This window comes from Pleurodeles waltl, chromosome 11, assembly GCF_031143425.1.
Source record: "Pleurodeles waltl isolate 20211129_DDA chromosome 11, aPleWal1.hap1.20221129, whole genome shotgun sequence".
In the NCBI taxonomy this organism is placed as follows: domain Eukaryota; kingdom Metazoa; phylum Chordata; class Amphibia; order Caudata; family Salamandridae; genus Pleurodeles; species Pleurodeles waltl.
This window is the reverse complement of record NC_090450.1, coordinates 96863776-96888111: the sequence shown is the minus strand read 5'-3', so window position 1 is coordinate 96888111 and position 24336 is coordinate 96863776. Positions and strand designations below refer to the sequence as shown.

Below are 24336 nucleotides of genomic sequence, written 5' to 3'. Positions count from 1 at the left end.
TGAAGTAGTGAAGATTTGACTTACCAGAGTCCATTCCTCCGCCTACTCCTGCGAGGCCCTCAGGATGCAGGATGTGCAAGACTTCCTCCTCCCATGCTGTGAATTCTGGGGGATTAGGTGGGGGTCCGCCGCCAGTCTTCTGCACCGCAATGTTGTGCCTTGATACCATGGAACGCACCTTCCCCCGTAGGTCGTTCCACCGCTTCCTGATGTCGTCCCGATTTCGTGGATGTTGTCCCACAGCGTTGACCCTGTCCACTATTCTTTGCCATAGCTCCATCTTCCTGGCAATGGTGGTGTGCTGCACCTGTGTCCCGAAGAGCTGGGGCTCTACCCGAACTATTTCCTCCACCATGAGCTTGAGTTCTGCGTCAGTGAACCTGGGGTGTCTTTGGGGTGCCATGGGGTGGTGTGGATGAGGTGAGGGTGAGGTGTATGTGTTGTAGAGTGTGGTGAGTGTGGTGGTGTGTGGTGTTTTGTGCGTGGATATTGTGTAGGTGATGTTGTGATTTGCCTCTGTGTGATGGTGTACTCTATTCTGTGCTGTCTCTCTCTGTCCTTCAGTCGCAATTGTGGTCGTAGGGGTTTGTGGGTGATGTGGGTGTGTGTTTTATATTTAATTGGGTGTGTGGGAGTGGTGTGTGTATGTGTCTCAGGTGTGTGTATTTTTAATTATCCAATGTGGATGTGTTTTGTAAAGGTGTGTGTATTTTGAGCGCGGCGGTGTGTACCGCCAATGGAATACCGAGGTTGAAAGACCGCTGCGGGGATTTGTGGGTCGGAATGGTATGGGCGTATTTCTGTTGGCGTGACGGTGGAGGTTTGGTCATCGCCAGTTTCCCGCTGACTTTGGTGTGGCGGACTTTTGTTGATGTCGTGTTTTTGGCGGTTTGCCAGTTGCGGGTCAGAATGACCATGGCGGTTTACCGCGACCGCGGCGGTGTTATGGCGGTCTTCTGACCGGCGGTAAGCGCCTTTTACCGCCGAGGTCAGAATGACCCCCTTAGTATTCACTAATGCCTTCTCTAAACTATTTACATATAGACAAAACAAAAACGGGGCGAGGATAAACTCCTGTCTAACACCTCATCTAGTCTTAATACTCTCTGAGCATGCCAAATCTGATGAAACTCTCACCACAGTTGGATGTTTGAATGCAGATCTTGCAAGAAATACACAATGTTTGGGTCAACCCTCATTTTTAGCATGACTTTCCATAGTTTATCCCTATTTATCGGGTCAAACGCAAACATAAGGTCCATAAAAGCGAGATAAATAGTCTTAGACCAGACAATAGTGTATTTACTAACTACCAGAAAAAGGTTTATGCACTGATCTATGATGGAGTTATCCTGTTGAAACCCACATTGGCACTCCGCTACGATATTATTTCCCTCTGCCCAGGAATGCATCCTGTCCGATGATACCCCCTCCTAGGACCTTTACAAAACAATTGATCAGAGAGATAGGCCTTTAACATTCTCGCCTACTCCTATCTGCTTTCTTGAAAACTGGAACACCAGTGGATAGAGACCAGGATGCCGCTTGACCCTTCCTTACTACTGGGTTTAGCACCAACATTAACACTGGAGCCCAGTCCTCAACATACAACACAAACAGATCTGGGGGAATTGATGTCTTGTTCCTAGTAGGGCCCTTTATATCCTTTACTACCTCATCCAAAGTGAAGACCAAGTTGGACGTAACGTGCCCCACCTCAAATACCACTCTAGCATCATCCTGTGGGGGGGGTCAATTGAACATTTTCTCAAAATGGTCCACCCAATCCTACATTATTAAAAAACGTGATGCTGCCCACCATGATGATTGATATTTCATTTGGTTTGAGCAGAGCAAAGACAAATTCGAAAATAAAAACTTAAACACTTAGGTGGTCATTACAACCCTGGCGGACGGTGATAAAGCTGCGTTAAGACCGCCAACAGGCCGGCAGAAAAAATTTGCAATTACGACAGTGGCGGAAACTGCCAACAAAGACAGCCACTTTAACACTCCGACCGCCATGGCGGTACAAACAAACAGCTTGGCGGTTACCACCAACAGACAGGCGGAGGACAATGTACCGCCCACACTATTATGACAGGCTAATCCACCACCTTTTCCGGGGCGGATTCACCGCGGATAAAAACACAGCGGAAACAGGAATTCCGAAGGAAAAATGCTCACCTCTACACACCCCACGAGGAAGGAGGACACCATGGAGCCGGAACTCCAAATTCTACCTGCAATAGTCTTCCTGCTCCTCTACCAGGAGCACGAATGCCGGCGGTGAAGACCACAGTGATTACTGCACCTACGACACAGGCGAGGCAAAAAACAGGGACACACAGACGCAACACGCAACACCCCCACCCGTTACAACACACACTCTAATGCATATTAATACATCACAGTTACACCCCCCAAACACCCCGGAAGAATGCAAAGACAATAGTAAATGAGTGTAACCATTGTAATATATTAAAATCAAGTAGGCAGAAATATATATATACACCATTTACAAAATATATACCAAGCATAGTAGTCCAGGTAGTGCTCCAATTAAGTCCGTGGAACACTGGGACCACACAGTATGGGCGAGGCACACACAAGATCCCCGACCATGACTGAGAGAACACTGCAGGGGCATCAGAGAGCAACTAAACAGGCACCTTAGGGGGAGGGAAAGGGGGGCACCTCAGCCGCTTGAGTGCATGACGCCAAATCCACGAGGGGCCACATGCCCACTGTTCCATCATGGGGAGTGCAAAGCCACAGTCTCTCAAGTCTCTACAGTGGGTGGGTTGCCCACTGTTACACCCTGGGGAGTGCAAAGCCACAGTCTCTCAAGTCTCTACAGTGGGTGGTTTGCCCACTGTTCCATCCTGGGGAATGCAAAGCCACAGTCTCTCAAGTGGATGACAGTCTCCACTGGTTCTGGAGGGGGCCTTGTGCCCAGAGTGCTTCATCCTGCTAAGGACAGAGGTAGTGGATGACAGTCTCCACTGGTTCTGGAGGCGGCCTTGTGCCCAGAGTGCTTCATCCTGCTAAGGACAGAGGTAGTGGATGCCTTTCTCCACTGATTCTGGAGGGTGCATGGTGCCCAGAGTGCTTCATCCTGCTAAGGACAGAGGTAGTGGATGGATCTCTCCACTGGTTCTGGAGGGGGCATGAGTGCTTCATTCACCCCGTGACGGACTCAGTAGCGTCAGTGCCCTTGCCGCTCATGGGCCAGCGGTGCTGGAGACGCAGTGCCCTGTTCAGCGGTGCCCTGTTCAGCGGTGCTTGAGACGGCGGTGCCCTGTTCAGCGGTGCTTGAGGCGGCGATGCCCTGTTTAGCGGTGCTTGAGGCGGCGGTCTCCATTGCAGGGACGCAGCTGCTGGCGGTCCTTCATGGCCCAGCGGGGCTTTTGCTGGCGGTCCTTCATGGCCCAGCGGGGCTTTTGCAGGCGGTCCTTCATGGCCCAGCGAGGCTTTTGCTGGCGGTCCTTCATGGCCCAGCGGGGCTTTTGCTGGCGGTCCTTCATGGCCCAGCGGGGCTGGTGCTGGAGGTGGCCTCGCTGGGCAGCTGGGCTTGTGCTGGCGGTGGCCTCCTGGGGAGCTGGCCTTGTGCTGGCGGTGGCCTCCTGGGCAGCTGGGCTGGTGCTGGCGGTGGCCTCCTGGGCAGCTGGCCTTGTGCTGGCGGTGGCCTCCTGGGCAGCGGGGATGATGGCGGTCTTCTCCGCCGTGCTGCTCTTCCCAGACTTGCCGGGTTTCTTGTGGCCATTCCCCACCTTGGAAGGTGTCACAGCTGACTCCACACTCTCACCGGGACCCCTGGGAGCAGCTTTGGTGGCTGGAGTCTTCCCCCTCTCCCGCCGGGCACTGGCCAACTTCTGATGCTTCACAGGTGGGGGACTGTCTGTGCTGTGACTCCGTGCCACACTGGCTGCCCTGGTGGCCGGTGCACTCCAGATTCCGGTGACTACAGGTACCACTGGTCCCGGAGATGTTGTGGCTGAGGTGCTAGTTTGGGACCTAGGAGACGGACGGGGTGGGGGAGGTGTGGGAAAGAGGTCAAGGTTGGACAGGAAAAGTTTTTTTGACACACTGGGATGGGTAGCTGGAGGGGGTTTGGGAGTGGAGGAAGAGGTGGTGGTTGTAGGAGGTGTTCGTTTGTTGACTTTGGGTGAAGGTGCATGCGGTGGAGGCTGTCGAGAGGTGGATGGCTGTTGGGTGGGTGTGTGCCTGCATTTGTGTATCTTGGGAGGTGGCGTCACAGACACAGTGGGAGAGGGCACAGGGGACATGTGAATGGTAGTGGGGGTGGTGACTGCACATGAGCGGGGTGTGGTGGTGGGTGTGCTGGAGAGGGACATAGTAGCTGTAGAGGTAGTGCATGCAGGTGTGAGTGTAGATGAGACAGGGAGGGAGGAGGGAGACGAGGAGGAGGAGGACACAGTGGAGGCAGTGGATGTTGGTGTGTCTGCATGTGTGTGATGCTTGCGTGAGTGCCTGTGGGATGTGTGGTGCTTATGTTTGCCTGAGCTTTCCTTGTGTGTTGACGTGTGTGCATGCTGGTCTGTAGGTGTGCTTGGGATAGGCTGAGGTACAGGGGATTGGGTCTGGGTGGAGGAAGTTGGAGGGGGGAGGCTAGACACAGGGACAATGGCTGCCATCAGTGCTGAGGCCAGAGTCTGAAAAGCTCGCTGAAGGGCCGTCTGACCAGAATGAATGCCCTCCAGGAATGCATTGGTTTGTTGCAACTGCCCTTCGACACCCTGGATGGCATTCAAAATGGTAGACTGCCCAACAGTGAGGGACCTGAGGAGGTCAATGGCCTCCTCACTGAGGGCAGCAGGGGTGACAGGGGCAGGGCCTGAGGTGCCTGGGGCGAAGGTGTTGCCCACCCTCCCGGGTGAGCGGGCACGGGGCGAAGGCTGAGGGGCTGCTGGGAGGGCGGTGCTGGAAGGGGGGGTGGCGGCTGGTACCTGTAGGTGCGGGAGGCACAGATGGGGCTGCACCAACAAGGGAGCTCCCATCAGAGGACGAGTCCGTGTCTCTGGTCTCAGCTCATGTCCCCGCCGTAGAGCTCCACTCGTCCTCCATCCCACTGGTGAACTCCGAGTCCGTAGTGTGGCCCTCCATGGCCATGTGGGATGCAGCCGCCTGGTGCTCCGGTGCCACTGCTCCTCCGCCTGATGATGCTAATGCACACAAGAACAGGGAGACCACAAAAAGGGGGTGATGACAGAAGAAAAACATGTTGAGTGCATGCATTACCGCTACCGTTGGCGGACACGACAGACACAGAAGCCCCCTGCACTATGCCGCGCACTTGGGGTCCACTCTTCAATCCCTGGGAAATGGCCTACAAGGCTATGAACGACATCTGCACACATAGATGACACAGGGGCATGACTAGGTGTACTTGGCACTCTACAAAGGTAGGGTGGGATGCCAAATGGCCTGCCTAATGGAGGGGCCTTGCCTACGGAACTTGCCCTGGCCTAGGGAAACCCACAGCCCACCACCCCCACCCAGACCCCTTCACTGCGCGCAAAGTCAGCAGAATGAGAGTGTACTCACCCCCTTGTGTCTGCTGAGATGCCCTCAAGCGCCCATCCAACTCCGGGTAGGCCACCGCCAGGATCCTGAACATCATGGGGGTCATGGTGCGACGGGCACCCCTCCCACGTTGGAAGGCCATCCCCAGCTGAGCCTCCGCCATCTTCTTGCTCCAGCGGCGAATGTCCTCCCATCTTTTCTGGCAGTGGGTGCTCCGTCTGTGGTAGACCCCCAGAGTCCAGACGTCCTTGGCGATGACACGCCAAATATGTTTTTTCTGGTGGGCGCTGACCTTCCTGAATTGTACAGGGGGAAGAGAAAGTTATTACCAACTGCACCGTCAAAGTGATTGGCCCCCATCCCTACCCTTGCCATGTGGCACATGCATTCACTGTCATTTCATGCCTCCCTTCCTTCTTACATCCAGCCCTCTCCACAGAGGCATAGCCCATACATCATGCTCCCAGTGTACTTACCTGTTTGTCTGGAGGACCGTAGAGTAGTGTATACTGGGGGAGGACCCCATCCACAAGTTTCTCCAACTCCTCCAATGTGAAGGCAGGGGCCCTTTCACCAGATACTCGAGCCATTGTCTCTTTCAGACCGAGGTCACAGCAGCACTTGCAGTGTAGGTCCTCTCCTGTCGAAGATCAGGTATCGAGTGATTGAACAGATAGAAAATGGCGGTCACGTCCACGGCGGTGCGTACCGCCACCGCCTGCGTACATCATCATTGGCTCCTGGGACCCATAGGGTCCAATGTTAACCAATGCAGCATTGCGCCGTGGACTTCGACCGCCTACCGCGACAGTGTACAACGCCAGGGCAGTTACCTCACATCCCATTGTCCCACTTTAGAGGTCAGGCAGCCGCAATTTCAGGGGCCCACATGGCTTCATTTTCAACTGTGTCACACATACCTAGGCCTAGACTCAACACACATACAGGCCACTTTTTGAGTATGAATGGTGTTCTGTGTAAGCTGTGGGTATGTACCTCTGAGTTGTTTGACTCTGTGCTCGCTGTTGTCCTTCATAGACACCGTCCACTGGGACATGTGAGGAGATGGCGGCATCCTACGGTGTACCGACCGTTGGTGGACCTGTCGACAATGGAGGAAAGACGTGACTATCACATACAGGCTTGACCGTGCCACAATCCAGGAACTGTGTACCCAGTTGGAGCCAGACCTGATGTCAGCTATCCGCCATCCCACAAGAATCCCCCCTCAAGTGCAGGTGCTGTCAGTGCTCCATTTCCTTGCAAGTGGGTCATTTCAAACAACAGTGGCCATAGCATTAGGGATGTCCCAACGTGTTGTTGAGTGTTATCTGCCCTTCTGAAACACATTCGGAGCTACATCGTGTTCCCTCAGGTGGAGGATTTGCCTACAGTGAACGGTGATTTCTATGCCCTGGGACATATCCCCAACATCATAGGTGCCATTGATGGGACCCATGTGGCTTTGGTCCCCCCCACAGGAGTGAACAGGTATACAGAAACCGGAAGAGTTATCATTCCATGAATGTACAGATGGTATGTTTGGCAGACCAGTACATCTCCCATGTGAATGCCGTGTTCCCTGGCTCAGTGCATGACGCCTACATCCTGCGGAATAGCAGCATCCCTTATGTGATGGGTCAACTCCAGAGGCACCGTGTGTGGCTATTAGGTGAGCACCTGGAAGCTAGTTAGTGGGAATGGATGTCTGGGTCTGGGGATATCCCTCCAGGTTAGAGTGTGTCTAACTGTTGTCACTCGCCGTTTGCAGGTGACTCTGGTTACCCCAACCTGTCATGGTTACTGACCCCAGTGAGGAATCCCAGGACAAGGGCAGAGGAACGCTACAATGAGGCCCATGAGCGAACTACGAGGGTGATCGAGCGGACCTTCAGCCTCCTGAAGGCCAGGTTCCGGTGCCTCCATATGACAGGTGGATCCCTATTCTACTCACCAAAGAAGGTGTGCCAGGTCATCAAGGCCTGCTGTATGCTTCACAACTTGGCTTTGTGACGACAGGTGCCTTTTCTGCAGGAGGATGGTCCAGATGGAGGTGTTGTGGCAGCTGTGGAGCCTGTGGACAGTGAAGACGAGGAAGCAGAGGAAGAAGACATGAACAACAGGGACTCAGTGATCCAGCAATATTTCCAGTGAGACACAGGTAAGAGTACAGACCTGCCTATTACATGTACTTAAACACTACTGCCTCTCTACTGTCTGTTGTTTTCACCCAGTGTATGGTCACTGAGTTTTCACTTTCCATTACGATTTCACAGATGTGGGTCCCACTGTGTGATATCTGCTTTGATTCCTCATGGACTAGAGCTGTGTGACATAGGTATGTTGACATTACATTTGAATGAACATTTTGCCACTGTAATTGCTAATACACTATTTCGAATTCAAAGACAGAATCCAGATTGTTTTGTGCTTTAAGGGTGTTTATTAAAGTGCTCAATATTGGAGGAGGTAGTAAAATGGTGAGGGGTGATGGTGGAGGAATGTCCATGGCAGAGTCCAGTCTATTAGTCTCACAGGTGCATTGTCCAAAGGGGCATAGGAAGTGGAGCTGGGGCAGTTTAAGTATGGACAGGGTGACAAATTGGGACAGAAGGATGACAATCAGGGTGGTCTCATTTCTTGGCGGGGGTCTTGCCATCGTTCTCTGTCTTTGTCCTGGATCTCAGGGACCGTTTGCGAGGTGGTTCTTCCTTTGCAGGGGGTGGAGTGCTGGTGTGGTGGTCCTGTGGCGGGGCGTCGTGTCCACTAGCGCCGGTGGAGGTGGTGGGCAGTTCAACGTCCAGGCTAGTGTCAGGGGCCCCTTGTAGTGCCACAGTGTCCCTCCTGGTGTTCACGAGTTCCTTCAGCACCCCTACGATGGTGCCCAGGGTGGAGTTGATGGTTCTGAGTTCCTCCCTGAAGCCCATATACTGTTCCTCCTGCAGGCGCTGGGTCTCCTGAAACTTGGCCAGTACCGTTGCCATCGTCTCCTGGGAGTGGTGGTAGGCTCCCATGATGGAGGAGAGGGCCTCGTGGAGAGTGGGTTCCCTGGGCCTGTCCACCCCCTGTCGCACAGCAGCCCTCCCAGTTCCCCTGTGTTCCTGGGCCTCCGTCCCCTGGACCGTGTGCCCACTACCACTGCCCCAGGTCCCTGTTGTTGTTGGGGTGGTGGGTTAGCCTGGGTTCCCTGTAGTGGTGGACACACAGCTGATTGACGTGTCCTGGGGACGGATGTATGGGCCCGCTGGGTGGGTGCTGTACTGGTGTTTCCAGAAGGGGGAAGCTCTGTAGTGGCCTGTGACTGTGTGAGGGGAACCGACTGTCCCGAGGTCCCCGATGGGCCTGGCTGGCCATCTAGATCCAGTTGGACAGAGGTGCTGTCATCACTGTGGGCCTCTTCTGTTGGTGGTGTGGACATGTGTGGACCCTCCTGTCTGGTGACGTTGGGTAGGGGTCCTGCAGGGGTATAAAAGGATTGTTATTACATCTGTGTGTGTCATGGTGTGCAATGGGTGGGTGACCGTGTACCCCAGTACTTGCATTCCTGTGTGGGGGCTTGTGTGATGATGGTTTAGGGGGGTGTTTGGGTATGTGTATTGGGCATGCTTTAGTGATGGGTGTCCATGCTTTGTTGTTGCATGCAGGGCTTGGTGTTGGGATGGGTGGTTTGTGATGTTGGGACATTTGTGAGGAGTAGGAGTGCTGGGGGTGAGGGTGTGGGTGGGGGTATGTGATGGCATGCAAGAAGGGTGGGGGATGTAATAGTTAAGATTTGTCTTACCAGAGTCCATTCCTCCACCTACTCCTGCGAGGCCCTCAGGATGCAGAATCGCCAAGACCTGCTCCTCCCATGTTGTTAGTTGTGGGGGAGGAGGTGGGGGTCCGCCGCCAGTCCGCTGAACCGCCAGGTGGTGTCTTGAGACCACGGAACGCACCTTCCCCCGTAGGTCGTACCACCTCTTCCTGATGTCCGCCCGATTTCTTGGGTGCTATCCCACTGCATTGACCCTGTCCACTATTCTTCGCCATAGCTCCATCTTCCTTGCAATGGAGGTGTGCTGCACCTGTGATCCTAATAGCTGTGGCTCTACCCGGATGATTTCCTCCACCATGACCCTGAGCTCCTCCTCCGAGAACCTTGGGTGTCTTTGCCGTGCCATGGGGTGGTGTAGGTGATGTGTGGGGTGGAGTGTGGGGTGATAAGTGTGCTGATATGTAGTGGTGTGTTGTGTGAGGTGCGTGGAAGTTCTGTGGGTGATGGTGTTGTGTGCCTGTGGATGCTAGTGTTCTTGCTGGTGCTGTCTCTCTCTGGCTTTCGTTTGTGAATTGTTGTCGTAAGGGTTTGTGGGTGATGTGGGTGTGTGTTTTATATTCTATTGGGTGTGTGGGAGTGGTGTGTGTATGTGTATCAGGTGTGTGTATTTGGAATTGTCCAATGTGGCTGTGTTTTGTAAATGTGTGTGTATTTTGAGCGCGGCGGTGTGTACCGCCAATGGAATACCGTGGTTGAAAGACCCGCCGTGTGGATTCGTGGGTCATGATAGTGTGGGCGTATTTCGGTTGCCGTGACAGTGTCGGTTTTGTTTTCGCCAGTTTATCACTGACCTTTGGTGTGGCGGACTTGTGTGGGTGTCTAGATTTTGGCAGATTCCGAACTGTGGGTCATAATAGCTGTGGCGGAATTCCGCGGCCACGGCGGTGTGTTTGCAGACTTCTGCACAGCGGTAAGTGGGATTTACTGCCAATGTTGTATTGAGGGTCTTATTGTCAAGACAGAAATATTCCATAGAAAAGTAAAACATGAGAAACATGGCCGCAGTGGAATTTTCTGCAGAATTTTACAAAACTATCCCATGTTTTGAAATTCTGCAAAATGCCAAGTTTTTGTTATCTTCAGGAATCTTCATGAACGTTTCGGCATTTTGGGCCTTATTACGACCCTGGCGGCCGGCGGTAAGCTGGCGGTAACACTGCCAACAGGCTGGCGGTGTTCCGCCAGCGATTATGACCATAGCGCATTAGCCACGGCCATACCGCAAGCCCCTCCAGCATACCAACAGGCTTCCGTCTGGTGGTCATAATCCCCAACCTCCAGCCTGTCCACAGCAGTAAACACCGCCATGGAAAGGCTGGCAGTAAGGGGGACTTGGGGCGACCCTGGGGCCCCCACGCACAGCCCCATCACGCATTTCACTGCCTAAATTTCAGGCAGTGAAATGAGTGACAGGTGCTGCTGCACCCACTGCTCATCAACATTGCCGCCGGCTCTATTACGGGCCAGCTGCCATGTTGATGTGACTTTTCCGCTGGGCCAGCGGACGGAAACACTGTTACCGTCCACTGGCCCAGCGGAAAAGTCATAATAGGGAGCCAGATATACCACCAGCACTGACGGTATACTGGCTCCCGCAGCTTTGGCGGTCTTTTTAAAAGACCGCAGAAGTTGTAATCAGGGCATTTGTCTGTTTTTAAAAACGTAAATCTAACATTCACTAATTTCATATTGTGTGGGAATTCTTTGTTGCTTTTTGCCCTTGTTTTGTTGAAAGCTGAAACTAAATTTCAAAGAATGTGACAGAAACAACACAAATTGCTCAGGTCCTATCATGTACAGTCAAACTGCAGTAAAGTCGCTAGTTTGAGCCATGTTCCAGTCAATGATTTCTTATGATCTGATTGCTGCTTTTGAGGGTCACCGACTCTGCCACCAGTAGTTGCTTCCTCTAACCGAACTGGTCATTCTGTTCAAGACCAGTATTCTGCTTCCAAGAAAAGCATTTTAGGGTGTAAGGTGTGATGATTATCTTTACGGAGGTCAGCTTCACCCTATTTTCTGATGGCAAATTTGTCCATCAATTGCTGACGTTAAATGCAACTTTAATGGAGAGTGAGCACCTTAGCTTCAAAATAGTGATTAGCAAAATTCTGCGAAAATCTCGACAAAAACTGCTCAAACTAAGGTCTAAATTTACTAAAGATTTGTGTGTGCACTCATGCAATCCAAATCGAAGCAAATAACAGTGTTGATCAACTTTCATGTGCAAAAGATTTTTAATTTTTTAAAGTGTTAATGAATGCAGTACTGAATGGTATTTTGTAGTGCAAAGTCATACACTTGATAATGGGTACAAAGTGGGCAGTATGGGGTGAGAACTTCACCTAAAAGATTTTCAGAATAAATTCAAGCTCTTGCAGATACCAGTGCGCCAAGTGAGACGGAACCTTATGTACTGAAGTTATGATGTTTATTGCAAAAATGCAGATGTCTGTGACGTCCTACAGCACTAAGGTTCAGGCGATGAAAGGGATATGGTGGTTAAGCCTGGGAAACTAGACTGGGGGGTTATTACAACTTTGGAGGAGGTGTTAATCCGTCCCAAATGTGACGGATATACCACCAGCCGTATTACGAGTTCCATGGACTCGTAATACGGCTGGTGGTATATCCGTCACTTTACCGTCACTTTTGGGACAGATTAACACCTCCTCCAAAGTTGTAATAACCCCCTGAATGTTTTGCAGAACAGTGTATTCCTTTTTGCCTTTTGATGTAACATTTAGAAGATTTGAACCTCTTGTGTAAGTCTGAGGGAATTCATAGTCACTATAATAGCTTCATAATCACACCAAATCAAGAGCATATACAGGATGTCAATAAGAATAGGTTTTTAATGAATAAAAGTTGTAATAAGTGGGTTGTTAAATGTAATACACATTGACAAATGATGTGATGGTGCCCACCTCAAAATGTCCCTTTTGTTTGCACTCCTATGAGTACGTTCCCAGTCTACCTGCTCTTTAGTCCCACTAGTATTAACATTATTAAGGTCCCCACTAAAGATGGTGTTCCACTTCTGTTTCAAACTAGTAATCTCCTCTCCAGAAGGGCCAAATTGGATGTTCTGCTATGACATGGAATGAACACAGATTTATTTGCCACAGATGAGAGACGCCTCACCCTACCGTTTCTGCTGGACTTCTCTGCGGCCTCCAATATTTTAAACCACCCTTACCACTGAACCCTACTGAGCATAATGCTATGTCAATGCATCTCTCTAAAAATGGATTTGGTCATTGATTCAGTTTTCGTAAGCGTGAAAAGGGCTGTTCACTCACCGTCTATCCCACCTGATGTGGGTTTCCACAGGGTTTTCCCTTGGCCACTGTGACTAGTAGATTTTCATATCCATGGTGAGGCATTACGCAGTTCACATACTCAAAAAACATTTATGAATCAGCCCCATATTTTTTGGGCGTTTACAGGGCGAGCAAGTAGAACAATGCCTAAGAGAGTTAACTGCATGAAACATGCTACAGACGTGTTCTCGCTTAATTGTTCGTTCACTCACTCGGTTGCCTTCCACTGGGATATCTACTAATGTAGTAACTCTCTGCTTTTATTTATTAACTTTGTTGAAGCGTGTCACACATCAGCCATTTTTGTATTTATATAAGCTGACCCACCCAAATCAGTTTCCACTATGTTTAAAAATCAGAGAGAGTTAATTTAAATTTAAATTATAGAATATATTCCCCATGTTTGTGAACATTAGACCCTCGGGAAAAAAGGAATGTTTCTAAACGTCAGACACCTTCATATTTGTGTTGCAGTCTGCTTCGATGGCACCTTTGGACATGATTGCAGCTTAAGCTGCCGTGACTGTGTAAATGGAGGTGACTGTACCAGTGAGCAGACGGGCTGCCTCTGCGCTCCTGGGTGGACCGGAATACTCTGCAACGAAAGTAAATCTGTTCATTATTATCATTAATATATTTAAGTATGTGAAGGGTCAAAGTGAATTAATATAACACGCTATTTGAATTTCTTCGAGGGTATCATTAATAATTTATTTTCCAGCTAGCCTTAACGTGGATATAAAACACAATATAGTCTGAGTCACTACCATACTGTATTTTGGTGTTTGGAAAATGTAAAAATAATAATAATAAAAAAAATGTTTTAAGGTGCAAAATTTACAGACGGTATTAGCTTCATTGGTAATGCAGAATCTTTCAAGACAGGAATCACTACTCCTTACGGGTAATATTCTTACAGCCTAAGACTGACATGGTATGCTGGTTGTATTGTGATACAAATATTGTTATTTCTGCGCAGTGTTCTTAAAACCTAGAGATGTAGATAGTATTTGAGTGGTGTAGTGATGCAACTTGTGGCTTCACTGAAGAATTTCCAATGACAAGAGTTCCTGAATGCAGAGCCAAAATGTATATATTTACCACAACCAATAAATATCAATATTGTGTCATTTGGAACTTCTGGGAAAGATCTCCAATTCTACCATGTGGTACTTCTGGGGAAGACCTCTCATTCTGAGTTTGTTTGGGAAAATGATACATTTCATACAGAACGTTATGCTTCTAGCACCAGTCTCTGGATGTGTCAGAATTTGCTGCTCGTTATCGACCAGCCTGGCCTGGCAAAATTCAATGTTGAAATTTATAGAAGTGAATAGTAGCTATATGTCTTAGAATTCCCGTCCCTGTGTAATCCCTGCACGTGGATCAGAAGTAAGCCGCCCAATTTAAATTAGGGACAGAGATTGGTAACAAGGGACACATTTACATACATATAGCAGTGACCTTTTCTCCCATAGGTAAGTCATCATCTGGTAGACCTGACACAACCAGGAGATTGCACAAAAACTTTTATATGCCTAGAAAATGGTTATCTTTTCATTCCTAAAACTAGGTTGATTATTTTGGCTCATTGGATGTGCACAGCAGTTTATACCGGTCAAAGAATTACTGCTGCTGGTATCTTGCTCATCCCAAAGAATAACAGGTTCCAGGTACTGCTCATAAAGCCTACTAGTCCATCTATTGATAGAAGATCAACTGGGTACTGCAAGAGAGGAAGCTGCTTGCCTGTCTGGAAGATAACTAGTACACTAATTGCTGAAGCTTATCTCCGAACATTTGCCTCCTAGTAGTGGCAGACAATCCTTTGGACAGAGAAAACTTTTGCTGCTGCAGAAAAAGATCAGAATCCATACTGGATCTATACAGTTTACTGGGAACTTGAAATAAAATTGTTGGGACCCCCATCTAACTTTGAAACCATGAAGTGAAAATTAGTAATGGTTTCAGCTAAAAAAGTAGGTTTGTGGAATGTCAGTAATTAGATTAATAATTTGGAGGATGTACCCCTTCCCACTCAATAAACACAATCTGGTTAGGCTAGAGCACATTCTTTGCTTCACATACAGGTAGCTATGACACAGGCAGCATGCATATTCACAAACAAATGTGAGCTAGGTTCAAGCAGTGGCAAACAACCTTAAACTTAAGGATAAGGCATACTACAATTCACCAAACCAACTTAGAAAAATCAAGGAAAATGCTATAAGCAAAAAATGCATTAAAATATTTACAAAAGGATTAGGAGACTTGGAAATATGGATGGGCTATTCAAAAAGGTAACATTAGACATAAGTAAATCTGCAATTGAAAGTTCACCCTTAAACTTTTTAATAACGTTCTACTTTTGGTTATTCACTGTTCATGAGTGTAAAGTTACTCAAAAATGTAGACTTGCATATCTTCAACTACTGAATTCAGAGAACAAGAGTAAGGAGTGTAGAAGTAGTAGTTTACTCTTTGCCTTGCCTATTTGTACCCTCCCAAATACTGTGAGCTGGGCTCAGTGTAATGGATTTTGCCAAACCTTTGGTAGAAAGAGAGGACTGTGACAGGTAGCTTAGAAAATGCCTGAATGACAAAACAGGGCTCAGAGTAATGCACAACAGTAAGTCTTTCAAGAGCATTTCTCACAAAAGGTGGGACCACCAGACGATTTTGCTGACGTAGAAATACACAAACTAAATCAGAATTATACTTTTACCTCCTCACCAAGTCACATACCTGCACTGACCCAAATCCTTTGTGGACTTCATATCGTTCTCTGCAGCTATAATATTTTTGCAACTGGTTCTATCAAAACTTTTCTGCTGGTATACAATGGTTAGAAACTTATGTTAGGTGTTGTAGATTCCAAATCTAAGCCGGGTGCTAATCGAACCACAGCTTTGAGGCTAAAAACGCAGCACTTTTACATCATGACACAGATGCATTTAGTCTAAATAATTCTTTAATATTTTTCAGCATGTCCAACCGGATCATATGGACAGGACTGCTTGAGCATTTGCGAGTGCCAAAATGGAGGAACTTGTGATCCTGTGACTGGTAAATGCCACTGCCCACCAGGAATAAATGGAAAATTTTGTCAGGATGGTAAGATGTAGTTTTTTCTTACTACTTCCTTGCATATCATAGAGGACAGAAATAATGAAATACTGAGTGTGTTTTGGATAACATTGGTAGAAAGGGAATCTTTAAAAGAGCATTAGTAGTAAGGTTGTTTTTTTAATTGGACAACCTATGTTAATTCCCAGATTTGTTTGTCTATAACCATGACACAAAGAAATGAAGGACCTAGCCACTGTGCATGTTCTACAGTCACACCCTCCCTGCTATGACAGTTTTGAGATTTGTTTAAATATAAAACATTATGCTCTTTTGGAAAAAGCCCATTGCAACATTTCCTGTGGACTGGGCTCTTTTATTGACCTAAAGTGCTGCTGCTTGGCTCAATAAAAAGAGACTTGTGCAAATACAACTTTTCATTTCTCTTATGCTGCATAGTGCAGGCTGCTTACCACTTCAGACATACCACACTAGCCACGAAGATGGGAAGAAGGATAATGCAGAGGACCCACACTTCATTTTACCAGGACCACCCAAGTGTGCTTGGTATACCAGTTGTGCACCTCATCTAAAGTGGCAGTGCTCTCCACTCCATCTCCCTTCTCCCCCTCCACCATTTATTTATCTTCCACACTGTTTTGCAGATCTCCCTTCTGCTCAGCTCCAGCCTGAGACTTAAATTCTGATTAACCTATTTTTTGGGGAATCTCCAGGATTTAGTGGGGTCGTGGGTGATTGAAGATGTGCAGTATGAGGACGGGTGTGGATTTGGTAAAGGGGGTAAGGGAGTCAGGTCTCCAGAGATTGTTGTTCTGTTTTAGAGGATAGGGCACAGAACGTCCCACATATGGGTTGATCTACTGTGGGGGTAGTGGATGGAAGATCCCAGGTATCTGAGACTTCTTTGAGAGGCTCAGGATGTGACCCTGTGGTCAGATATCGAGCCTATCTGTGGTAGCTAGGGTGCCAATTATGTGGATCTGCTTTGTGGACGTGGGATGGCAGTGGGTCTGGTTTGGAGTAAATGGCAGGGAAATAGATATTTGAGCCTATTTTTGGTGTGGGTATGGCAGTATGCCAATTATATGGGCCGTTTGTTTGTTAGATGCGGAGTATGAGGTTATTCTGCGGTTAGGAAAAGTCACTCAACAAATATCAAAGACTATTTCAGGAGGATGTCAAGAAATGCATGGGAATCAATCTTAGGAGCGGGAGCTCAGGACACCAACTATCAGTGTCCATTTATGGAAGAGGTCGATTTTTTTGTGCTAGTTTTAAAGGAAAGACTAGTTTAATACAAACATTTTGGATTGGACAAATCACCAGTTACGAGGGGGTGAGATGGGCAGATCATAAAATGTGGGCATTTTTGCAGAGATAGACCGTGACAGGAGATCATGCATTGTCTTGGTGGAAAGGAGGAATGGCTGTATTTTCCAGGACTGGGATGACAGGTTAACATATTTTGGCTATTCTCTGTAGTTTTAGTGGTTCAGAATGCAATGTTTATGTATCTGAGGGAAATTAAAGCATGCAAGAAATATTTTGAGGGAGTATTGGTGATGTTCTTGCATGAATTATGAGTGAGTGAGTGCATTAGCAGCGCATCCTGGTTGGGTGCATGTATTTGGGGCAAAGGAGATTGTGAAATGGCAGTTATAAATTGCGTATGTGTTTGCTTCCCATTCAGGGCTAGGACAGGATGATAAGCACCAGGTGTATTTTTGGTGGTGAAGCAGGAAAACATGAAAGGATATGGTTACCAGCGTGGGTATGTGTGGAATTGTGAAGGTCTTTTTTCTCTCAAACTGCGTGAAGAGTTTTTTAAAAGTGCACACATTTCATGAAGTTACGCTGTTTTACGCATTTCCTCATTTGCTTCAAAATAGGTTGCAAAGGTAAACTTATGGAAAGAGAACATTTCAAGATCCAGTTGCCTTTGGGCACAGATACTCTACTAAATATAAACATTCAAAAGGAAAGTCTGCATACGTTTCCATGGGGTGAAATCATTGTAAAATGGAGAGAAAAACTTCATGATTGCTAAGGAAGACTAAACAAACATTTTGCGAACTTCCTCGAGTGCAGAATCGGAACATTCGCAAGACGTCCATGATGAAAAAAATTAAAAAAATTCTATACCTCTAGTTATCAGATGACTGTATGGCCCAAATTTAAGAATGGTCTTGTGCCCCCTAACGCCACAGTGGTGTCATTTTTCTGACGCTAATGTGGCAATAGATTTCCAAACATGCCACGCTATATCTACAAAGTGGTGCAATGTATGCAGTGCGTGACTTTGCCGCCCTTTGCACCACATTATGCATATGCTATGCATAATGTACAAGATTTCATTGCTCCATTTTTTGCTGAATACAGGCGTTAAAAGGACACACCCAGTGGAAACAATGGCCCTCCGTTCACTTTGCTCCACTAGCGTCAAAAATGTTGATGCTATTGTTCCTCATACCTCCATGGTGCGCCGAATCTTAAAATGGCGCACAGAGGGGGGTGTTAGTAGGGTGCGGGGGCACAAGAAAAGTGACGCTTCGCTATGTGAAGCACCACTTTTCTTAAATTTGGGCCTATGTCACTGAGACAAACCAATTTCAGTCATGAGCTTTTGTTTTTAGGAAACATACTTTTAGGTAATTGTAGTCTGATGCAACCAATAAGAATTACATATAATGGAAGAGCAAGCACTGAATAATTTACGTTCCGGCAATAAGGTACCTTGGAGTGACCTCAGCAAATCTTGTGGATGTAATGTTGGTGGAAATAAAAATGCTGCAAAAATCCTAAGAAAATCTTTCTTCATGCCTCAAAATGTACATGTATATTCCGCATTTTGTTTTAGCAATCCTTGGCTCTGTAAACTGTTACAACTTGAAATGTTGTGCCAAGAAAACGGCTGCATAATATGTAGAAAGAGAGCTAATAAATTGTCCCTGCACATTGGTCCAGCAATGGAAGCTAGATAAATTACTTTACTCTCCATCACAGTCCATCCATGACTTTCTAGAGGGAGGCCTTCATCCCCCGTGAAAATCAGATAGCAAGCACTAAACCTACAATATCCTTTTCTGCACACGTATTCAGTTAACTGATGGCCATTTACAAATCGCGAATGACACTAAAACAGCGGTTCTTAACGCGTTCACTTCTGTGGGCTCCCACTGAATCGTTGCTGGAAGTTTTTTTTTTTTTTAATTCGAACCTCAAAACAATACTCACAGATACAGGAATAAGTATCCAGCAAATAAATACACAAAACCTGAAATATATTATTATTTAATTCGCAAACCAAAAATATGCAAACACAGAAATTTTAATTTCATGGAAAGGGGCAGCTTTTCAAAATGTAGTTTTGTTTCTTAAAAGACAAAGTGGAATACAGCATTATGCAAAACTAACACATCACTTTGTTTTTTGCTGCTAATGCTTGCTCTCTTTTTGTCAGTGCATACCAGTGCTCCAGTTGAACCCACTGATCGTCTATACCCTCTGTTATACTTGTGCTGCTTCCTCGAACCAAGATAGAGATACCAATTTAATTGTTAGCCTCCTAATTCAAATTGCTTCACTTGCACACGTTTTTTTAAATATATATAGGCATATTTATAAGCCCCGAGCGCCACTTTGTGCCACAATAAAAAAAATGTAAGCGCTAATGTGGCCTAATAAGACCAAAATCCTTACGCCATATTTACAAAATGGCACAATGCTCGCATTGTGCCACTTTGTAACCCTTTGCGCTACATTATGCGTACTCCAGGCATAATGTATTCAAAGGAGGCGATGCCCTGTTAGGGGCGACGAAAAATGGGGCAAGGAAATCTAACTGATTTCCTTGCGTCATTTTCTACAGCACTTTTAACGCCTGCTCGGAGCAGGCATTAAAAGGGGCTTCCATTATTTATAATGGGGGTCTATGTACTCTGCAATATTTTGGTACTACTTCTGAAGAGTACATCAATAAAAGTGACGCTGTTGCCCCCTACCTTGCGCCATAGTGTGTTGTATCTTAGATACAGTGCCCACATGGTGGCAGTAAGGGGACACTAAGGGGCGGAAGGAAAGTGGCACCACTTTCCTTAAATATGCCCCACATTTTATTGATCTACTAATGTTATTTCATTTTCTAGACAGTCACCGACCCGCTGAAAAAGCTAATGGAGCCCAGGGCTCTGCAGACTCCAGTTTAAGAACCACTGTATTGAAGACTGTCACTTAGGTCTTTTTTCAGCTTACTGACATTAAACCTGAATTTAAAATTGCACTTAATTGAAATTGTAAACATGGCATGTAGAAAACGCCATGACTGTAATAAATGTATGAACCATCTACCCACCAAGGCCATCATAACCAGCCACCCAGGCAGTGATACCTTATATTTTACAGACCCAAGAAATATCTATACCCCCGGGATAAGTCTTCATCGTGTCCAATAAATAACACCTATTGTGAGTTTTGTCCATTCCAGTGGAAGCAACATCTGGATTTTTTTGCATTCCACAGCCAGAATTTACCCTGTATTTTTTACCTGTTAACTTGCAGTAATTCTGAACAAAATTTAACAAGGCGCATTGAGCTTTACCACTTCCATTAATTAAAGGGTGTGGTAAACCCGACAAACGTATAATTGCAATCCCTGGTATCATAGTTGTTTGCCCAGGGGCCATATTTAGTGGATCATTTACAATGAGGGCCAAGAAATGGAAAATGAACTTAGATTGTTTGACCAGTACCTGTAACATCTTATCTTTGCATTGATTAGGTTGCCCAAAAGGATTCTTCGGGATAAGCTGCCACAAGAGATGCAACTGTGCCAACAATGGCTACTGTCACAGACTTTATGGTGCCTGTCTCTGCGACCCTGGACTCTATGGACGCTTTTGTCACCTTAGTAAGTAATATAGAATCAGTCAGTGATTTGTGGATGAATAGTGAAGGAAGAAGTATTACAAAAAAAAAAAAACTTCAACATAATGGGGGTTATTACAACTTTGGAGGAGGTGTTAATCCGTCCCAAATGTGACAGATATACCACCAGCCGTATTACGAGTTCCATAGGATATAATGGACTCGTAATACGGCTGGTGGTATATCCGTCACTTTACCGTCACTTTTGGGACGGATTAACACCTCCTCCAAAGTTGTAATAACCCCCAATATGTCCTCATATGCTGGGAAGTCTAAGAAAAGCAGTGCACAAAACACACATACAAAAGGCAAGTGAGAAAGATTCTTGAGCCTTTTACTGATATAAAATGCTTCATAGGACAGTGACAAGATTTTAAATGAACTGATTTTCTATGTCAGGATAATGTAATTAATATCACTCAGCCAGGTGGTTTATCTCAAGCTGTGTTCTGAAGAATGTTGCTTCACTTACAGGTTTCCTAATATGTACATATTGTATGCTGTATACTCTTACATGTAATAAAGCTAGAAGTGAAATTATAGATTAAATAATATTTGAAATTACATGTTCTTCTAAATTTAACTCCTAGCAATTGCCAGCCTCAAAATAAAAACTCAACTTCGTTAGGGGCAGTGATGCTGTCCATGTGTAATCAGGACAACATAGATGGCCGATGATATACTCTAAAGCAGTGAAAGAGTCTATGCACAACTCCATAGTCACATCAGTGCCAAACATCTCTTGTATGAGTATCAATCTGGCTTTAGATCACGTTGCAATACAGAGACTATAAACTTACAAATTACAGTGATTGGCATCCTGGCCACAGAAAAAGATGGTCCCTCCCTCATTACATTGCTGGACTTTCCAGCTACCATTGACACAATCAATCATCTCGTCCTCATCCACATCCTGAAATCTTGAAGGGGATTCACTAGCAATTTCAATCATTGATTTTGCAACTACTATTCAACCAACACAGGTTCATATACATGGTTAGTTTCAAATTCTGAAGCTGTCTATGACCTGCAGAGGTCTCCAAGGTTCCATCTTGCCCCATGTCATTTGTATTCTTTATACGGAGCCACTGGGAACTCTGTTCATTAATAAAAGCATCAAACTTTTCCAGTGCATTCATGACCCACACCTCTTCTTGAAAGTTTCCTTCACTTCAGACATCCAACACTTCAAACTCTGCCTGCACCTTATCCAGGCCTGGTTGCTCCTTACATACCTGAGGCTTAACATCACCAAAACATAATTCCTATTATTTGGTATGAACAAAAAGCAGCAACCAGGCCTAACCTTTCTGAGCAACAAGAGTTCCACCAAACACTGAGGCACATCTGTTTTCCCTGAATAGCATATTTTTGAGTGTATGTGGCCTAACAACCCTGGATGGAATGCCCCTGGATCTTGACTACATCTGTCTTCGATGCAAACCTGCCTCTAAGGGCTCAACCAGCTCATTAGGGTACATGAATGGGAACGAAAGGTGAAAAATGCATAATCATATAGACAGCACCAACATCAAGGCGACTATGGATAGGGTTTCCCATAGGCCTTATATGCCTCTTGAAGGACAAGTGAGGCACAGTATCATTCTTTTATCACACTATCCAAATCAAAACATCCCCAATATACTGTCATTGCAATCTTACAAGGAAGAAAAGGAGACTTGATTCCTGCCGATTTAGGTCAAGAAGGGCATTCTACCTGCTCCGTCCTAACTGTCCTACCCTTCTGTCACCTGCAGTTGAACGTTTTGCTTCAATTCAATTTAGTAAAATCGCCTTGCAAGAGCGTACAATCCTATATAGGCACTGTGGTTTATTTGCCAAAAACCTCCAAACACGCAGGGCAGCCACATTACACATATAACATTAAGTAATGTTAAAATGCTATTACAGATTAAGAAGTATTAGTGTAAGTATGGGTTTTACCTCCTTAGTATATTTTGAGTTGACAGGAAATTTTAATTTAACTTTTTGGTGTGCGAGTTCTGAGATCATGGTTTAATATGTTTTCCTTACTAGAAATGAATAGTGGTGCATTTGCTTACTACCTATGGGTCCAAAAAAGTTATAAAATATTATGATGCTAACAGACTAGCTTGTACCATTACTTAGACCTCCCTGAAAAAAAAGCACTAATATGGGAAAGGGCTGTTCATTTATGATTCCAAACTTGTTTTACATTCAGTACGGGGAAGGGTTCCCTATGGGGTCCGTTCCCCTTTCAGAATTAAAAAAACAAGTTTGTTTGAAATTAGGCACTGGTCAAGGGGACAACTGTCGACTCTCATGCAAACTTTTAGAATTCCCATTCTTTTTTTAAGGCAGCCCTCATTCCTTTTGGAGAATGAGTTGCATTTGAAAAGAATATTTAAAAAAGCAATCATAGATATGATGAACTGCTGACCACAATACACCACATCCTACGAAGGCAATTAGTTGCATAGTATTTCCATTTACAAACAACCTCATGAATACTGATGAGGTAGAGTGACTTACACCCACAAATATTCAGGATTTGGTGAAGCAAACTATTTATACATAGGTTAGTTCGTAAAATTCCACATGGGTACCAAAATACTGGACATCAAATTTCAGTAAGCAATGTTACTGCATTATATCTCATCTCCTATATGTCTAAAATGAGGACTTAGGGCTCAGTAAAAAATGCCAAGTCCATTAGCTATGATAAGAAGTGGGAGTTAATTAAAATAAGAATTTCGATTAGTTTGCAAGAATGGAGCAGTAGTTTGTTTTATGCAGAATATCAAGTGAAAACTCTCTGCTGATTTGTTATCATAGGAATGATCTTATTTTGACTATGTGTTTCATTGAGTAAGGTGCATTGTAATGGCAGAGCTCGTGAGCAGGGTTTTCCTTTTAAAGAACTCACAAAGATGTTCTTCATATGTTTTTGCACCGTAAGACTAGCGGGATGTGAGGAAGAGTTGGCTGTAGAATAAAACTGCATTGATATCTTCTAATGTTTATGCCTGTCTGTTTTCACAGAATGTCCAAAATGGTCTTTTGGCAATGGATGTTCTAAAGAATGTCAGTGCGTGATCACAAATGCTGAGGGATGCCATGCTAAAAACGGCACCTGCATCTGCAAAGCAGGGTACCAGGGAGATAGGTGCCAGAAAGGTAATACAAAATTGTAACTTTATGTTCCAACCCTTAAAAGCATGTGTTCTGTTCTCAGAAGTGCCTCTGTCAAGCTAAATTCTGAAACACTGTGTTTAGTAAATGTGATTCACATAATGTTGCATTTAAAACCCTTCACAGTTCTGGAGGTAGTTTTACAAGTGGATAAGTCATTGTACTATTGTGAAGTCAGCCACTTTCCCTTTCTCAACTCTCTCTCTCTCTCTCTCTCTCTCTCTCTCTCTCTCTCTCTCTCTCTCTCTCTCTCTCTCTCTCTCTCTCTCTCTCACACACACACACACACACACACATTTGTTTAGCCAATTAAAGCCTCATTTAGACCTAGGTCAAACCATTTTGCCATCCATGCCAAGTAACATCTTCAAATCCCCTTGCTGTGGCTGGCAGCATTTCTTGATTATAGTCGAGACCAGGCCGCGACAAGAGGCTAGTGGAGCTGTGCCCCATTGCAGCGAGGACGTA

The 24336-nt window shown here is 46.0% G+C and overlaps 1 protein-coding gene across 1 annotated transcript in view; it reads left to right on the top strand.

The window, feature by feature from the left end:
- The window catches only part of LOC138265069 (multiple epidermal growth factor-like domains protein 6), a 768694-nt gene that overhangs the window by 526479 nt on the left and 217879 nt on the right, over positions 1-24336 (top strand). The window contains exons 14-17 of the mRNA XM_069212617.1: positions 13159-13290; positions 15670-15798; positions 20549-20677; positions 23719-23853. Coding sequence (XP_069068718.1) covers positions 13159-13290; positions 15670-15798; positions 20549-20677; positions 23719-23853 — 525 coding nt within the window. The remainder of the gene's footprint in view (positions 1-13158; positions 13291-15669; positions 15799-20548; positions 20678-23718; positions 23854-24336) is intronic.